The following is an 18,951-nucleotide window of genomic DNA, read 5'->3' as shown; positions in this document are numbered from 1 at the left end:
TCCACACTGGTGATGCAGTGATTTCGGAAAGTATTCAGACCCCTTTATCCACATTTTGTTACGTTACAGCATTATTCTAAAATTGATTTAAATTGTTTTTTCCCCTTTCAATCTACACACCCCATAATGACAAAGCAAAAACTGTTTTTTAGAAATTCTTGCAAATGTATTAAAAATAAACATATCACATTTACATAAGTGTTCTGACCCTTTATGCAGTACTTTGAAGTACCTTTGGCAGCGATTACAGCCCCGAGTCTTGAGTATGACACACCTGTTTGGGGAGTTTCTTCCATTTGTCTGCAGATCCTCTCAAGTTCCGCCAAGTTGTTCGATCAGGTTCAAGTCCGGGCCAATCAAGGACTTTCAGAGACTTGTCCCGATGCCACTTCTGCGTTGTTTTGGCTGTGGCTTAGGGTCATTGTCCTGTTGGAAGGTGAACCTTCGCCCCAGTCTGAGATCCTGAGCGATCTGGAGCAGGTTTTCATCAAGGGTCTCTTTGTACTTTGCTCTGTTCATCTTTCCCTCAATCCTGACTAGTCTCCCAGTCCCTGCCGCTGAAAAACATCCCAACTGCATGATGCTCCCACCATGCTTCACCGTAGGGATGGTGCCAGTTTCCTCCAGACGAGACGCTTGACATTCAGGCCTAAGAGTTCAATCTTGGTTTCTCCAAGCAGGCTGTCATGTGCTTCCGTCTGGCCACTCTACCATAAAGGCCTGATTGGTGGAGTGCAGTAGAGATGGTTGTCCTTCTGTTTTCGCTTTGTCATTATGGGGTATTGTGTGTGGGTTGGGGGGGAATAAGACTGTAATGTAACAGAATGCCAAAAAAGTTAAGGTTTCTGAATACTTTCCGGATGCACTGTACATCTGAATGAAAAATATTCTTTATTCACTGGTGACCACAAGGTCATGTGACTGTGTAGACTTTAGGGGTCACCATACTCCTACAATATAGCCTACTGCTTAAATTCCTCTGGTAATTCCGTTTTAATGTATGTTTATATTATGTGGATGTGTTAGATGATTCATTTTTTACTGCATAGCAGCATACCCCAACAAGTCCAGTCGAGTTTCAGGGCGTGCCGGCTAATGTTATAGGCCATCACTAAAACAACTGATTAAACTACCATGAACCTTGATTAAAGTTTCAACGTTTATTCACAACGTGCACAGGATACAACCGGTGTAAAACAATAGTTAAATTCCTACCTTGAGAGCTCTTTTCCAACAATGCAGTGATGATAATAGAAAAGGTCATAAATATTTATTCTATTAAAACTACAAGAACTATTATGTGAGTTAGAAACACCAGAATGCAAGTATATACAGGTCAGTGCCAGTACCTTATTCAATATGCAGGGTAACTGGTGTGGTTGAGGTGGGTTTATACATAAAAGGTTAATGGTAGCAGGATATACTTGTAAAACAGCTGAAAAGTGACTGGTGTTAGGATTATATACAGTAAATACTTATGGTAATATACTAGTGGTAATATATACTGAACATGTAAACAGGAGTAATAGTGACCAGTTGGAATAAACAAATACGAATGGCAATCAATGGACAGCAGTGTAATGGAGTAATACATGTAATCAATAGTAATTTTAGCAGCAGCATAGGTTGTGTCTGAGTAGGTTGAGACCAATGGATGGGCATAGAGTCAGTGTGGATACTCTGAGAGGGATATTTATTTTCAGAGTTAGTAGTTAGCCATTAACAGTTTTATGGCCAGGGGATAGGCGCTGTTTAGGAGTCTGTCTGAGCCTTGATGCACCAGTACGGCCTGCCGGACGGTAGCATGTAGAACAGTCCATGTATTGGGTGGCTGGAGTTGAATAAGGTATGTAGCGCTGGGTCAGAGCAACAGCTGACAAACTAGCTCTCTGGATTTGTGGAGCGGCAGGTAGCCTAGTGGTTAGAGCGTTGAGCAAGTAACCGAAAGGTTCTACCCCTAAAAAAGGCAGTTAACCCACTGTTCATAGGCTGTCATTGTAAATAAGAATTTGTTCTTAACTGACTCGCCTCGTTAAATTTTACATAAAAAAAAAAAATCGCTGCTATAAAGTGTTTCATACCTATTAATTGTTATTGAGGACATAAACGTTTAACTCGGGAAATGTGTTTACCGGTAGCTCAGAATCTATGGCCCTCAAATTCAAATCTGGACCTTGAAGCCAGTTCAAGTTTTTTTTTTTTTTCTAATCAGGGAAGGGTTTAGAACTGGGACACCAAGGTGTGTGCAATTAATTATCAGGTATAACAGAAGTCTGAACCTCATAGGGAAAGATCTGAATACCCCTGCTCTGTAGCTTTCAGAATCTATAGCTTTTGATTTCTCTCTCTCTTTTTGAGGTGATGTCTGGCCCACAGGTGGCTCTGGTCACTGGTTCCACGTGGGGCCTGGGGTTAGCCATAGTGCAGGCACTGTGCCAGGGCTTTAAATGGGATGTGTATCTGAGCGCCTGGGACGTCCAGAGAGGGGCCGTGGTTGTGGAGGATCTGCAGAGGGAGGGACTCAAGCCCAGACTCCTCCAACTGGACATTACAGACCCGGTCAACATCCTGGCGGCATGGCAGCATTTCATGAAGGAGTACGGGGGTCTGGATGTGCTAATCAACAACGCACGCATCGCCCCAAGACGTAACTGCACATTATTAATGCCTTAACATTCACTCACACAGTCTGACACACTGGCTGCTTTCACACAGGCAGCCCAATTTTTTTTTTTTTTCCCACATCAGATTTTTGTCAGAGCTAATTTGATTGTTCTTTTTTTACTAATTGTATTTTGACCAGAGTTGGGTTGCCTGTCTAAATGCAGCCATTGTGCCATTGACATTTAAAGTAAGCGAATAGCTCCCTCTATGTCCAGAAGGTGACCCTGCATCCTTCGGCAGCCAAGTAGAACACATTCTCTAAACCAAATTCTTCGCCACCAGTGACATGTGCAATGAGCCTCTTCCTCTCCATGTGTGTTCTCCGGACCTCCAGAAATGACATCGCAGAGGAGGAGCTAGTGGCTCTGATGAAGTGATTTGTTGCCACGTCAGCAAGGGCTGGCCAAATTCTGGCTATGGGTTGTCCAAAATAGGCCTGATGGCACCCCAGACACCCCAGAGAGGATCCAGCTAAACCCCTGCTGCCCGGGCTGGGTGAAGTCTGACATTACCTATACCAACGGGACTAGGACGCCCGCGGAGGGGTTGGACACACCTGTACACCTTATTACAGGTGCAGTGAAATATGTTGTTTTACTGGGACAGCCATAGTAGTACGGCGCAAATTATATATTTTTCACCTTGTTGGCTCAAGTATTCAAACCAGTGACCTTACTTATGGGCCAACGCTCTAACCATTAGGTTCCTTGCCACCCTACATTAAACAACCATGTTAATGTGTCTCATTTGTTTACAGGGCCAGAGGCTAGGTTGTGCACTGAATAGCTAGTATTATAAGATAGTCTTATCTTTGATTAAACAAGTCACTTCATTGTCTCAAAAAGGACTGTTAAATGTAATACATGATTATTAAATAACAAATAAACAGATAGTTATTTTTGTTAATGCTCTTTACCCCAGCTTTGACCAAATATCTGACAGTGAAGTGAGAGGTTTGTAAACGTCGCATATCCTGGAATGTACCAACACCGGGGGTGCCAGTGAGAAAAGATACATCATTTCTGATTTGAACGCCGAACTCAAGAAACAGGTTTACCTAACACGGCTGAATCGCTTATTCATTAATTGTGAATACTTTTAACTGACATTGTGAGGGGATTTTAGCTTGTGAAGATAAATACTGCACCTGAACTGTCAAGGAGCTCCACACCCCACCCCTCCGAAGATCAGGAAGTGCGCTCTCCGTGCTCCAATCGCTCTCTGTGAATCAGCTGAGTTTGGGCTTTCCACACTGTTGCGTTTAGCATGATCTGCAGGAGAGAAATTGGAAACGCGCACCCCCCCCCCCCCTAACGGTTGGTTGACGGTTTCTCAAAGCTTCAGTTACAGAACGGACGCTACACCCAGAACCGTTAACATTCGTCGGTTTCCCCGGATTTAGTGAAATTTGTTGGACGCACGCGAATGGTCAGCTCAAACCCGAGCTTGTTTTGCAGTTGGTGAGTCATTGATGCACCCATATGATGCACCTCGTGTTTTTTGTTTACCGCAACATTAGGTGCCGGTTTGGTGAGAATACAAATTGACGGGGTGTAGCCAATAATATAGGCCTATAAATCACTGGATATAGCACATTGAAATCACCATGTTTCCATTTTAATTGGCTTGTGTTTTCTCCCCAGTTCACGTTTTCCTGTTGTGAATCAATATTATCTAAATATAGTGCTACCCTAATTCCTTTGACTCGGTGGACAACGGGGACATGATGCAGTGCCGCGTTCACGCTATTTTAATTATTTCTCTGCAACATCAACAACCATTCAATCTCAGTTATTGTAACATTGTTGCACTGAGTCTGGAGCTTTATAAACAACATTGGAAAGATGAAGAAGCAGCAGAATTTTGGTTGGGCCTGGGAGGGCATAGGCCCACCCACTGGGGAGCCAGACCCAGCCAATCAGAATTATTTTTTCCCCACAAAAGGGCTTTATTACAGGTATAAATACTCGTCAGTATCATCAGCTGTCCGGGTGGCCATCTTGACCATCCTGCAGGTGAAGAAGCAGGACGTGGAGGTCCTGGGCTGGCATTGTTACACGTGATCTGCGGTTGTGAGGCCTGTTGGATGCACTGCAAATTTCTCTAAAATGACGTTGGAGGCAGCTTATGGTAGAGAAATGAACATTCACTTATCTGGCAACAGCTCTCATGGACATTCCTGCAGTCAGCATGCCACTTGCACACTCCCTTTTAACTTAAGACCTGTGGAATTGTGTTGTATGACATTTTAGAGTGGCCTTTTATTGTAACCAGTATAAGGTGCACCTGTGTAATGATCATGCTGTTTAATCAGCTTCTTGATATGCCACACCGGTCAGGTGGATTATCTTGGCAAAGGAGAAATGCTCACTAATAGGAATGTAAAGAAATTTGTGCAAAAAATATGCTTTTTGTGTGTATGGAACATTTCTGGGATATTTTATTCAGCTCATGAAACATGGGACCAACACTTTACACGTTGCATTTATATTTTTGTTCAGTATACATTGCCAACAACATCTAATTGGATGAAATCGTTTCTCCTTCTCATTCTCTTTCTCACACACAGACAGATGGAAATCCCCGATTTGCTCTTTGATGAGGCCATCTTACATAATGCAGTCAGGTCTATAGAGTCACATTCAGAGCCATAGCGCTGCCATGACTCAGTCTTTAACACCAGTGTCTGTCCCATCCTAGAAGTTCTAGCCTGTTCTATTCATTTTATAGGCCTTGTCTCACAAGGCATACGGTAGTCATATGCTATATGGTAGTCAGTTTCCTGGTGTCACAATCAGGTGACTGATATCTCTTTGCATTTCCTACTGGGTTTGTGTCCCTAAATCAGCTGGTAGTGAGTCCACCCTCTAAACACACAGTCTCCTTTCCCCTTCAGGAGCAAACGTTGCAGGCCTACCACGAGCACTCCCAGCTCCCTATCAGCATGTTCATGAGATGGAGAATGAGTGTCTGATAGGCCGCTCCAGGTATTATTGTGTGTTGAAGTGCAACTTTGGGCTACACAGCAATGTGTTTGAGTATTTACACGATGTAGGCCTAAATATCTACATTTCCTTGTTTGAATTCAAACATTAGTTTATGACTAGATAAATATTCCAGGAAGCTAATAAAATCAGTTTTGTGAAAGATATTTGTATCCACAGGGTAATGTGTTTGCAGAGGGTTTTAGTAGGTCACTTGACAGGCTTGAGGTTGTGCTATGCAGGGCAGCCTGTATTTCTGCACCTGACGTGTTCACATGGCATAAAAATCAGGTAGCCTGGCAGGTAGGAGTGTTGGGCCAGTGGATCAAATCCCAGAGCTGACAAGGTAAAAATCTGTAGTTATGCCCCTGAGCAAGGCAGTTAACCCACTGTTCCCCAGGCGCCAATGTTGATTAAGGCAGCCCCACGCACCTCTCATTCAGAGGGGTTAGGTTAAATGCGGAAGACACATTTCAATTGAATGCATTCAATTGTATGACTGACTAGGTATCCCCTTTTCTTCTTTACTTCTCTGTCAGGAGAGAACATACCACATTAGCAGAAGTTGGGAGAGTGAGGCAGAAAGGAAAGAAAAAAAATGAACCTGACTGAAGATGTGTGGATGCGTCAGCAGCTGTAATGAGACTGGCCTTTTCACTAAGTTTGGGGATAGTACTGACCCAGCCTCTTAAAGGAGAGGTTCTGATCCAGAATCTGTATTAAAGTGGAGCTCAACCAATCAACCAGTCGACTAATTGGGGTCGGCTCTAGTCCAATGGCCACAGCTGTGATAGAGAATGGTCAATTCACATCTTATCTGTTCTGTTATCTGACCAGAGCTAGACAGACTATAGTCAGTCAGTTCACGTACAGGCTAAAGTCATACTGTGTGTGTGTGTGTAGGTGTAGGTGTATGTACCAAAGTAGTAAGTCAGTTAATCTTTGTAATGCGTTGAGTTTGGGAGTGATTTGCAGGATTTAGTGGGTGAGGGTGTGTTATTCAATGTCGGTCAGGAGATGAGGACATGATGTGTAAGTTGCTGTCAACGTCACTTCTGCCTACTCATAAGCCAGGATTCCCCTCTCAGTGATAAAATACTCCTCCTTATAGCTCTCGTTCTCTTTCTCGCTCTCTCTCACTCTCTTACTCCAATTCAAATTAAATCTAATTTTATTTGTCACATGCTTTGTAAACAACAGGTGTGTACTAACAGTGAGATGCTTACTTACGAGCCCTTCCCAACAATGCAGAGAGACAGAAAATAGAGGAATAATAATAGAAAAGTAAAACCCATAATAAAAGTAATAATCGATAGACAATGAGTAATGATGATCTTGGCTATATACTAGGGGTACCAGTACCGAGTCGATGTGCAGGGGTACGAAGTAATAGATATCTACATATAACTAGGAATGAAGTGACAGATAGTGAAAAAGTAGCAGCAGTGTATGTGATGAGTCAAAAAAAGTTAGTGCAAAAAGGGTCAATGTGGATAGTCCTGGTAGCTAGTTGGTCAAAGTGGCAATATGTAACTTTTTGGGTGACCTGACCAAATTGACATAGAAATGTGAGTTATAGATCTATAATTCCACTTGAAAGCAAGTCTAAGAAGCGGTAGATCTGTTCTATGTGCACTGTTACTGTGCTTCCCCTTAAGTTTTGTTTTTGTGTCTTTTGCTTTCGGTTTTGTACACCAGATGAAACAACAATATTTTTGGTTATGGAAAATATATTTCACAGTGGTTTAAATGGTACAATGATTCTCTACACTATACTAGCTATTTTTGTCACATAAACTGAAATTAGGCAAACTATTAGAGTTTTAGCAACCACAAAATGGCAGCGCGATGTCTGCATAGTGCAACTTGAACTATTTAACTAACTATTTAGCAGTTTTATAGCTTGTGGGTAGAAGCTATTCAGGGTCCTGTTGGTTCCAAACTTGGTGTATCGTTACCGCTTGCCTTGTGGTAGCAGAGAGAACAGTATGACTTGGGTGGCTGGGGTCTTTGACAATTTTTAAGGGCCTTCCTCTGACACCGCCTGGTATAGAGGTCATGGATGGCAGGGAGTTCGGCCCCAGTAATGGACTAGACCAGTCAAGATTCTCTCAATGGCGCAGCTGCAGAACATTTTGAGGATCTTAAGGTGTTGTTGTGGTGGAAGAGGCATTGTCATGCCCTTTTCATGACTGTGTTGGTGTGTTTGGACCTCAATAGATCCTTAGTGATGTGGACACAGGAACTTGATGCTCTTGACCTGCTCCACTACAGCCCCGTCCATGTGAATGGGGGCGTGCTCGGCCCTTCGGTTCACGTAGTCCACCATCAGCTCCTTTGTCGTGCTGACGTTGAGGGACAGGTTGTTGTCCTGGCACCGCACTGCCAGGTCTCTGACCTCCCTATATGCTGTTTCATCATCGTCGGTGATGAGGCCTACCACCGTCGTGCCATCGGCAAACTTTCCCGTCTGTCTCTTTGTCAACCTTTCTGTCTACAAAACCCTAAGCTTGTCTGAGATAAAGGTTTAGAGAGAAACAGAGACAGAAATAGGCCTAGATTTAAAGGAGATAGTCCTAGTCAATTATCAAGTCAATCCATGTGTGTGTCGGCGTGTCTGCTCATTTTGTTTCCAGGAAACACTTTGAAGATCAATGTTGTGGAGGAGACAGACAGATAAAGAATGGTAAGGCTGGCAAACAAACAAAAGCAGCCCCTCCTGTCCATTAGAACCCAGACTAGAGATGTTGACCTGAGATGGCCCTAATTTAATCAATCGACTGAGTGTGCCTGTGATCTCACTATCCACACACAGCCTCTAAGACACAGACACAGAGAGCTAGGTTGTTACACATATAGAGGGGAGGGATATGGGTTCTGAGCTTGAGGTGTGCGCAGGTATACCCCAGACAGAGTGATTAGGGTAGAGCATGTATTGGTAAACCACTTTGTCGTTGACATTTACTCTGACTTGGTTACTGGCTGCCATGTTATTGTTGCTCAGCAGCACCATGTTCTCTCCTGTTTCCATGGCTCAAGGCATTGAGTTTTATAGTGCTTCCTCGCTGTTATTCTGTTAAAGGAGGAATTATTTCCAGAGGTAAGCTGACCTGCTACTGTACTGACATGGAGTGACCAGAATGAGACTCCTCCCATGTGGCAGTGCTCGTGTCTTTAACGAAACAACCAGGGAACTCATGATATTGTGTTTTTATAAGCATAATATTGTGTGTGCGTGTGTGTGTTGTCAGGCACGTGTTGGGCAGGCTTGCCCATGTTAAAGCCTCTCTCTCGCTCCCAAAGTGAGTCCAGATGTCTCTGTTGCTCTAATCCTGTCCTGTATGTTAGTCCCTCTCTCTGCTCTATTACATTGGCATAGTACACACACACACACAAAACAACTATGCCACTGCAGAAGAGCCATCTGATCATAATGCAGTTCAACCAAATATTTTTGCTAGCTGAATAAATGGTTTTATTGACATTAAGCCTGTTTATTGCATATCGAGGATGAGGTTTCCATTTGAGATCTTTCAAAGGACTCGCTATCCCACTGGTTGTCATAGCAAGCGTCTGTGGGCGTTACTTGCTCCAGTATTCACAAATCATCTCAAGAGTAAGAGTGCTCCCATCTTATTCATCATGATTTAAAAGGCTAAACTACTCCTAGATCAGCACTTCTATCAGGAGACACTTTGTGAATATGGGCCCTGATGTTTATTCCTCTGGGAGCACGTGTAAATGTGGTAAACAGGAATTCTTCGCCTTGTGTCCTAAATACCAGTTGTCTATTGTACACACTCCTCCCTCTCCCATCGTTCTCAGAATTCAAGACAGGCCAGGCAGACCAGCACAGAGCAGACCCAATCATGATTGAGCACATTGTGATTCCTGCATGTGTGTGTGTGCACGTGTGACTGTAAGCATATCAAACCACGTTTGCAAGAAAAATCCCTCTGCAACATGCTACAAACAGAGATCTGGGTTCAGGGTTGTGTTCATTAGGTTACACCGTATCAAAACATTTCAAGTACATGTAGCCTATTGGACATGATTTTGGTGTAGGGATTAATGTCTGACAACAATTCTCTGTTCTGTCTCCCCCTCTCTCCCTATCCTCCTCTGCTCCCCTTCCTTTCCCCAGACACAGGCTGAGCATGCTGGGGCGTGAGTGAGGCATCATGGATCCCGAGGAGCAGGAGCTGCAGAATGACTACCGTTACCGTAGCTACGCAGCGGTCATCGAGAAAGCCCTGCGGAACTTTGAGTCGTCCAGCGAGTGGGCTGACCTCATCTCCTCTCTGGGCAAACTCAACAAGGTATGGATGGCAAGGCTGGTACAATATATTGAGTCTGGAGGTCAGACATCCAGACACTCTATACTATTGAGTTGCACCCATGGTGTGACAGATGAAATTACTCAGTGGTGCATTCAGTTGTATTTCCATCCTGATTTGCATTTCCTCTGTGTTCGTGTCCTGTCAGAGTAGAAGAGCACTGCTTATTCTTTTGCATTGATGAGTTAGACAGGCCATTGGTCTCTTGATCAGTGTATTGCCATTAATGTTTTATTAGGTATTTTGTGTATGTTGGTTTGCATTGAGAGCATTTGCATGCGGAAGTGTCAGTTTAACAGTTCTGTAAACAAAGCAGGAATCGTTTTTGCTACTTTCGGCAATTTTAAACTCAACAACATGCATATTATATGTGTGTAAGAGTTGATGGGCGTGTGTCTGTGTGTGAGTGACTCTCTGGCTCTGAGCCCAGTCACTACCTGCAGTCACTTATCTGGCCTTGCTGGCATTGCCATGGTTGCATCTGGTTCTATCTGGATCTGGCTCCAGGATCAGTGGACTGGGAGATGGAAATCATTCCCAATCTATCAATTGAGTTTCTAAAAATTATCCTACATCAGTGTTCATTCACTTATCCCCCAATCATTCAATGGAGAGGCTGATAGACTATCCCTTTCACTGAATAATGTATTTACCAAACACATTATTCAAACTCTTATTGACCTATCATATAGTGTGTATAGATTGCTTTTGCAGGCACTCCGTTTCAAGTTTCTCGTAAATTGTTCTACTTCAATAGCCCAGAATACATGGCCTCACTCTGTCCCCTGCTCCACCCAAGTGGGACTTTGGACACTAGTAGGTCCCTGCTTTAGGAAGAAGGATGTTTGCTAAGGAGTGTTATGGTAGAATGGCCGTGTGTTGATCTGTGTGTGTCTAGGTGCTATGTGTGAATGAATGAGAATTATTTCAGGCCACTTTAGCATTAATATGTCAAGTAAACAAAGCAAATTACAAAGTAGCATGGTAATTATACAATAATTACCAATGAATTACGAACTTCATTGATATTCATTAAAACACATACCACTAACACGCACCACTGGCATATCTCTCACTGTCTGTCCCCCTAGGCCCTGCAAAGTAACCTGCGCTACTCTCTGCTGCCCCAGAGGCTGATCATTGGGAAGCGTCTGGCCCAGTGTCTGCACCCGGCCCTGCCCAGTGGAGTGCACCTCAAGGCCTTAGAGACCTATGAGATCATCTTCAAGATCATCGGCACCAAATGGCTGGCCAAGGACCTCTTCATCTACAGGTGTGGGACTCGTGCGAACCAGTCTAACCCATTTTGTGTGTGTGCATGTACATGCCTCTCTATTGTCCTGATTTGTTTGAAGGCCTATTGAACAATGTTAGTGTGTTTTGGGGGGATTTGTGTGTTGTTCACCTGTACTGTATGAGTTAGTGTGTTGTATTGATCTCTGTCGTGTGTGTTTTAGCTCAGGACTGTTCCCGTTGCTGGGCCATGCTGCGATGGCGGTGAAGCCAGCCCTGTTGACGCTGTATGAGCGCTACTACCTCCCCCTACAGAGGGCCTTACTGCCCAGCCTACAGGCCTTCATCACTGGACTACTGCCTGGCCTGGAGGAGGGAGCTGATGTCTACGACAGGTACGCACACATGTACCTGTGTATCTAAACAGAGCTAAAAATAGCTCTCCCATAAATATTTGCATAATATAACATATCCTCTTCCTTTTCCCACTATCTTAAACTTTGATCTCTCTCCCTTCTCTGTCCAGGACGGATGCGTTGCTACTGAGGCTGTCTCTGTTAGTGGGCCAGCAAGTGTTCTATGGTGCTCTGTGGGGCAGTGTGTTGGTCAGCCCTCTGGTCCGGCTACCCGCCTCTCTCTTCATCGTCACACACTTCGACCGCTTCACCCCACCGCGCCAGCAGAGATGCATGCTGGGCTATAACAACCGCTTGGTGGTGAGTTGATGTGTGTTTCCACATGTTAATATGAGTATGAGTGTCGGGATGTGTCTGCCATGTTGGATATGTTGTAGAACCTCTCTCTCCCTCTAGTGGTTAGAGCGTTGGGCCAGTAACCGAAAGGTTGCTGGATCGAATCCCCGAGCTGATAAGGTAAAAATCTGTCATTCTGCCCCTGAGCAAGGCAGTTAACCTGTTCCCCGGGCGCCGAAGACGTGGATGTCGATTAAGGCAGCTCCCCACACCTCTCAGATTCAGAGGGGTTGGGTTAAATGCGGAAGACACATTTCAGTTGAAGGCATTCAGTTGTACAACTGACTAGGTATCTCCCTTTACTTTCCTCTCTCTTCCAGATGAAGGCGTTGTGTCTGTCTCTGCAGGACTCTAATGTTCTGGTGCAGAGGAACATGTTGGAGATCCTGCTATACTTCTTCTCCTTGGCCACCTGCCTGGTGAGTAACTTTTCCTCCTTCACCACCTCACCTTTTTCAGCTTATCCACCCTGTCCTGCTCCTCCACTTCCCCTCGCTCCTCCTCCAACTCTTCCTTCTCTGCCTCTCTATCTTCATCTGCTAATGTTTCCTTCTCCCTCTTCATTAACTCCTTCTTCCTCCTCCCTGTGCCCCCTCTGTACCTGTTGTTCTCTCAGGACCCAACAGAAGGCAGTATTCCTATGACCAGGGAGGACATGATCACAGTGGTGTCTGCTGCTTCCCTCACGCTGCTCCGCAGAGACATGTCCCTCAACAGACGCCTCTACGGCTGGCTGCTAGGTAGCTCGTGTGGATAGACATGCACCACACACACACACACCCACATGCAATGAAGTTATGGCTTTGAGTCCTAGTCTAGCAATAGGCCTGAATATAGTTCACTGTGTAGCTAATAATAGCTTTAGTTGCTTTAGTAGCTAATGTCGTTAAAGTCTAGGTAATACATTTATCCATATAGCTTCAATTATTTCCCCCTTGCATTAAAGAGACAAAAATGTATGCCTTGTTATTATACAGTGTCTTCAAAAAGTATTCATACCCCTTGACTTATTCAATATTTTGTTGTGTTACAGCCTGAATTCAAAATGTATTAAAAAAGTATTTATTTTCTACACACAAAACATGTTTTTAGAAATGTTTAGAAATGTATTGAAAATGAAATAGAGATCTCATTTACATAAGTATTCACACCCCTGAGTCAATACTTTGTAGAAGCACCTTTGGCAGCGATTACAGCTGTCTTTCTGGGCAAGTCTCTTAGAGCTTTCCACACCTGGATTGGGCAACATTTGCTCATTATTCTTTTCAAAATTCTTCAAGCTCTTTCAAATTGGTTGTTGATCATTGCTAGATAAACATTTTCAGATCTTGCCATAGATTTTCAAGTAGATTTAAGTCAAAACTGTAACTCGGCCACTCCAGAACATTCACTGTCTTCTTGGTAAGCAACTAGTGTAGATTTGGCCTTGTGTTTTAGGTTATTATCCTTCTGAAAGGTGGATTCATCTCCCAGTGTCTGGTGGAAAGCAGACTGAACCAGGTTTTCTGCTAGGATTTTGCCTGTGCTTAGCTCCATTCAATGTATTTTTTATCCTGAAAAACTCCCCAGTCCATGACGGTTGCAAGCATACCCATTACATGATACAGCCACCACTTTGCTTGAAAATATGGAGAATTGTACTCAGTAATGTGTTGTATTGGATTTGCCCCAAACATAACACTTTGTATTAAGGACAAAAAATTGTGCCTTGTTACAAACAGGATACATGTTTTGGAATTAGTTTAGTCAATTAGTTTAGTATTGTGGAGTAACTAAAATGTTGTTGATCCATCCTCACCCTTGGCATCATGGCGAAATACCTGAGCGGTTTCCTTCCTCTCTGGCAACTGAATTAGGAAGGAAGCCTGTATCGTTGTAGTGACTTGATGTATTTATACACCATCCAGTGTTATTAGTAGTTCATTAGTAAACATTTTGAAAAGCATAATTCCACTTTATGGGGTGTTTTTTTTTTTTAAGCAATTTTCTTTTTAGGCTGTAACAACAAAATGTTGAAAAAGTCAAGGGGTGTGAATACTTTCTGAAGGCACTGTAAATTACTATCTGTCAGTGTGTGTGTGTGTGTTGCTGTTCGCCAGGCACAGACATTAAGGGGGGTATGATTGCAGCAGACCCTGACATCTCCATGGAGGAACACACAGCCTTCTACTTCAACACCCACTCCAGAGAACTCCTAGTGCAGGTCAGACACACTAACACTACTGTTGAGCAGTTATATAAATCATACTGTTACAGAGGATTAAACCTCACAAAGGACTTCTCGAAAAACACCTGCCCTTTAAATGCAAGTCACTCATTCAAATACGAAAACATAGAAACAATGTGACCTTGGATTCAGTCAATACCTGGTGGTGTAACCTTGTGTATGTATGTACTCTGTTTCTCTGTACTTAGGCTTTGATCAACATCCTGAATCAGAAGGATGTGGAGGCAGACCCGGAGAGCGTGATTGGTTATCTCCGACCCTTCCGCATCATCATCAGCCTCATGGATAAGCCAGAGATCGGTAGTCACACACACCTCCCCTCCTTCAGGCCTAAACACACACACACACACCTCCCCTTCCTTACATTTTACTTTTTAGTAATTTAGCAGACCCTCTTATCAAAAGCGACTTACATTTAGTGCATTCATCTTCAGATAGCTAGGTGAGACAACCACATATCACAGTCATAGTTTGGAGGGCCAAGAGACCAGAGGTGGCAGAAGAGTGCTCGGGTTGGGGTGTAGGGTTTGAGTATAGCCTAAAGGTATGGAGGGGCAGTTCCTGTTGCTGCTTCGTAGGCAAGTACCATGGTCTTGTAGTGGATGCGAGCTTCGACTGGAAGCCAGTGGATTGTGCGGAAGAGCGGGGTGACATGGGAGAACTTTGGAAGGTTGAACACCAGGTGGGCAGCGTATCTGTCAGGCATGCAAAGATGTGTGTCACCACCTGGTGCAGACACAGATCCTCTCCACGTCACCTGGTAGAAGCAGCCTGCCAGGTAGGATGCAATCCAAGAGTGTGCAGAGCCTGAGACGCCTAGCCTGAGAAAGTGGAGAGGAGGTCTGATGGTTCATGGTGTCAAAGGCAGTGGATAGATCTAGGAGGATGAGAGAGGAGAGTCAGCTTTGGCAGTGCAGAGAGCCTCTGTGACACAGAGGAGCAGTCTCGGTTGAGTTACCCATCTTGAAGGCTGACTGGTTAAGGTCAAGAAGATCATTCTGAGAGAGATGGCAAGAGAGTTGGTCAGAGACCGACCGCACACTCAATGTTTTGAAAATAAAATAAAGAATACCGGTCTGTAGTTTTTGACATCAGAGGAGTCATGAGTGTTGCTTTGAGCAGGGGAGCGACTCAGGCCATTTTGAAGTCCGGTGGGACGCAGCCAGTGGTCAGGGATAAGTTGATGAGGAATGGGAGAAGGTCTCAAGAGATATGGAGAGGGGATGGGGTTGAGTGGGCAAGTTGTCTGGCGGCCGGATCTCACTAGTCGCAGGATTTAATCGGGAGAGAGAGAGGATAAAGAGGTCAAGGCGTAGGGTAATTATGTGTGAGTGGGACCAGTGGACTCAATATGCTGAGTGAATGAGGAGCGGATGTCGTCAACCTTCTTTTTAAAGTGGTTGACAAAGTCATCCACGTAGGGGGAGGGTGTGGAGGATTAGGGAGGGAGAAGGTTGAAAAGAGTTTCCTAGGGTTAGAGGCAGAAGCTTGACATTTAGAGTGATTGAAAGTGGAGTTAGCAGTGGATACAGAGGAAGCAAAGGTAGAGAGGAGGGAGTGAAAGGCTGATAGGTCGTCCGGAAGTTTAGTCCCCTTTCCTCCCAAGCCGACCGGGAGGAAAGGGTACAGTGCAAGTTAGAGGTTGACCGATACCGATTATTGAGGACCCAAAAAAGCCCATACCGATTAATCGGCCGATTTTATAATATGTATGTGTGTAATAATGACAATTATTGAACAATGAACAATCAACACTTTTATTTTAACTTAATAAAATACATAAATAAAATCTATTTAGTCTCAAATAAATAATGAAATATGTTCAATTTGGTTTAAATAATGCAAAAACACAGTGTTGGAGAAGAAAGTAAAAGTGGAATATGTGCCATGTAAAAAAGCTAACATTTAAGTTCCTTGCTCAGAACATGAGTTCATATGAAAGCTTCCTTTTAACATGGTTCGTTTTAACATGAGTCTTCAATATTCCCAGTTAAGAAGTTTTAGGTCTTCGTTATTATAGGAATTATGACTCGCCGACTATTTCTCTCTATACCATTTGTATTTCATATACCTTTGACCATTGGATGTTCTTATAGGCACTTTAGTATTGCCAGCCTAATCTTGGGAGTTGATAGGCTTGAAGTCATAAACAGCACTGTGCTTCAAGCATTGCTAAGAGCTGCTGGCAAACGCAGTAAAGTGCTGTTTGAATGAATTCTTACGAACCTGCTGCTGCTTACCAGCGCTCAGTCAGACTGCTCTATCAAATATCAAATCATATACTTAATTATAATATAATAAACACACAGAAATACGAGCCTTTGGTCATTAATATGGTCAAATCCGGAAACTATCATTTCGAAAACAAAACGTTTATTTTTTCAGTGAAATACGGAACCGTTCCGTATTTGATCGAACGTGTGGCAACCCTAAGTCTAAATATTGCTGTTACATTGCACAACCTTCAATGTTATGTCATAATTATGGCAAATTCTGGCAAATTAATTACAGTCTATGTTAGGAAGAAATGCTCTTCACACAGTTTGCAACGAGCCAGGTGGCCCAAACTGCTGCATATACCCTGACTCTGCTTGCGCTGAACGCAAGAGAAGTGACAATTTCTCTAGTTAATACTGCTTGCTAACATGCATTTCGTTTAACTAAATATGCAGGTTTAAAAATATATATACTTCAGTGTATTGATGTTTATGGTTAGGTACATTTGAGCTTTTGTTAAATCACCACCCGTTTGGCGAAATTGAAGTAGGCTGTGATTCGATGATAAATTAACAGGCACCGCATTTATTATATGCAACGCAGAACAAGCTAATTAACCTAGTAATATCATCAACTATGTGTAGTTAACTAGTGATTATGTTAAGATTGATTGTTTTTATAAGATAAGTTAATGCTAGCAAGCAACTTACCTTGGCTCCTTGCAGCCACAGGTCGTTTTGATGCTGCACTCGCGTAACAGGTGGTCAGCCTGCCATGCAGTCTCCTCGTGGATTGCAATGTAATCGGCCATAATCGGCATCCAAAAAGGCCGATTACCGATTGTTATGAAAACTTGAAATCGGCCCTAATTAATCGGGCATGCCGATAAATCGGTCGACCTCTAGTGCAAGTCATAGGATGCGGAAAGGGAGGAGAGTTGGGTTGAAGAGGCAGAATCAGGAGACAGGAGGGAGAAGGATTTAGCAGAAGGGAAAGATGAGAGAGTAGTGGGAGAGAGAGTGCAAAGATTCCGATGGCACATGATCATCTGGGTAGGGGCTGTGTAGCTATGGTTGGAGGAAAGGGAGACAGAAAAGGAAACTAAGTAGGGATCAGAGACCTGGAGGGGGATTGCAGTGAGATAAGTAGGCAAACAGCCTCAAGTAAAGATAAGGTCAAGCATATTGCCTGCCTTGTGAGTGGGAGGGGACTGGGAAAGGGTGAGGTCAAAAGAGGCAAGGAGGGGAAAGAGAGAGTTGGAAAGAAATGAGGTTGAAGTCGCCAAGTACGAAGAGCGGTGAGCCATCGTCAGGAAATTAGCTTAATCAAGGTGTCAAGCTCATTGAGTAACTATTTAAGGACACCTGGTGGGCAATAGGTGACATCATTGTTAAGCTTTAGTGGACAAGCTTAACAGTGACCGCATGGAATTGAAATGATAGAAAGTCTCCACTTAGGAGTTATTAGTAGTCCTGTGTGACGACCAGATGCTCTCGAACTATGAAGAGAGAGGAGCTGGAGTAGCAGTGTTCTCTGGGGGTATCCGTGTCTCTGTCAGGGCCAAAAATTAAAAGGACTGAAGGGCAGCATAGGCTCTGGTAGTTCCAAACGCTGCCAGAGACCAGGGTTGTGCGTGCAGGGTACACCAAATTAGATGGGTTGTAGCCAAGGGGTGGGGAGCATCTGTAAAGCCTCCAGGAAGAGGAGCGAACAGGTATAGAAAACACACACATATTGTAGTTGTCAAAGCTACAAAAGAGCAAAATGAGATCTGAAAATAACCAAGTAAGATACTTAAGTGAGATAGTGGTGTGGATGGAGCCTTCCTCTCTTTCCTTCCTCGAACAACTCAGCAGAACCGTTTTTGTTTCGGTGACAATCTTCGTTTTGCGACTAGACCGCCGCTTAGAAATCAGGGGAGTCTGAAGTACTAATACTAATTGCTTGCAAAGGTGAAGAGCACACATCCCGGTACTAATTTCTGACTGCTGAGGAGAGGAAAAACCACTCCCCCTCCAATACAGCCACTGATTATGAAAACAACAAGAGTCACAAATTGCCTTGCCCCTTAATCCTGGTTTATGTGTCAACAATCATCTGCAAGTTATGAGCAGTCAGCAGTTCACACACCAAGTAAGCTACTGGGAAGACAGGCAACACTTAAAGTAGATGGCCCTAGCTAGCAAAAAGACAGTACTAGACAACAACAGATAAAGAAAAATATTATACTCATCACTCCTGGAGATATCAGGAGTCCTCTAGCTATAGAATGAAGCACACCCTTAGGCCCAAACACACACACCTCCCCTCCCACAGGCCCAAACACACATACCTCACCTCCCTTAAGTCTTCCGAATGCTTCGGTTCAGCTGGTGCCTAGTCGAACGAGTCTTCTCGCATACTCCCTTAAAAGACCGCTTGAAAAACAAGAAAAAAGTGTCAATAGTATTTACTAAAAATAGATAACTCAAGAAATGTCATTAAAGTTTTTGCTGAGGAGATCTTACATCTAACTAAGATGTTTGTTGCAGTACAAG

At 43.7% G+C, this 18,951-nt stretch overlaps 1 protein-coding gene across 2 annotated transcripts in view; it reads left to right on the top strand.

Moving 5' to 3' along the window:
- Nucleotides 1-3,642: 3,642 nt before the first annotated feature.
- Nucleotides 3,643-18,951, top strand: part of LOC139538733 (protein DOP1B-like) — a 53,966-nt gene continuing 38,657 nt past the window's right edge. The window contains exons 1-9 of one of the 2 annotated variants that reach the window (XM_071341123.1): nt 3,643-4,124; nt 9,793-9,967; nt 11,077-11,258; nt 11,443-11,613; nt 11,745-11,934; nt 12,291-12,389; nt 12,587-12,710; nt 14,070-14,173; nt 14,386-14,497. In XM_071341123.1, coding sequence (XP_071197224.1) covers nt 9,830-9,967; nt 11,077-11,258; nt 11,443-11,613; nt 11,745-11,934; nt 12,291-12,389; nt 12,587-12,710; nt 14,070-14,173; nt 14,386-14,497 — 1,120 coding nt within the window. In that variant the 5' untranslated portion in view covers nt 3,643-4,124; nt 9,793-9,829. The remainder of the gene's footprint in view (nt 4,125-9,792; nt 9,968-11,076; nt 11,259-11,442; nt 11,614-11,744; nt 11,935-12,290; nt 12,390-12,586; nt 12,711-14,069; nt 14,174-14,385; nt 14,498-18,951) is intronic. The other variant, XM_071341124.1, reaches the window with a different exon arrangement.

This window comes from Salvelinus alpinus, chromosome 14, assembly GCF_045679555.1.
Source record: "Salvelinus alpinus chromosome 14, SLU_Salpinus.1, whole genome shotgun sequence".
Lineage (NCBI taxonomy): Eukaryota > Metazoa > Chordata > Actinopteri > Salmoniformes > Salmonidae > Salvelinus > Salvelinus alpinus.
The sequence above is the reverse complement of the archived record's forward strand: the minus strand, read 5'-3'. Positions and strand labels throughout refer to the sequence as shown.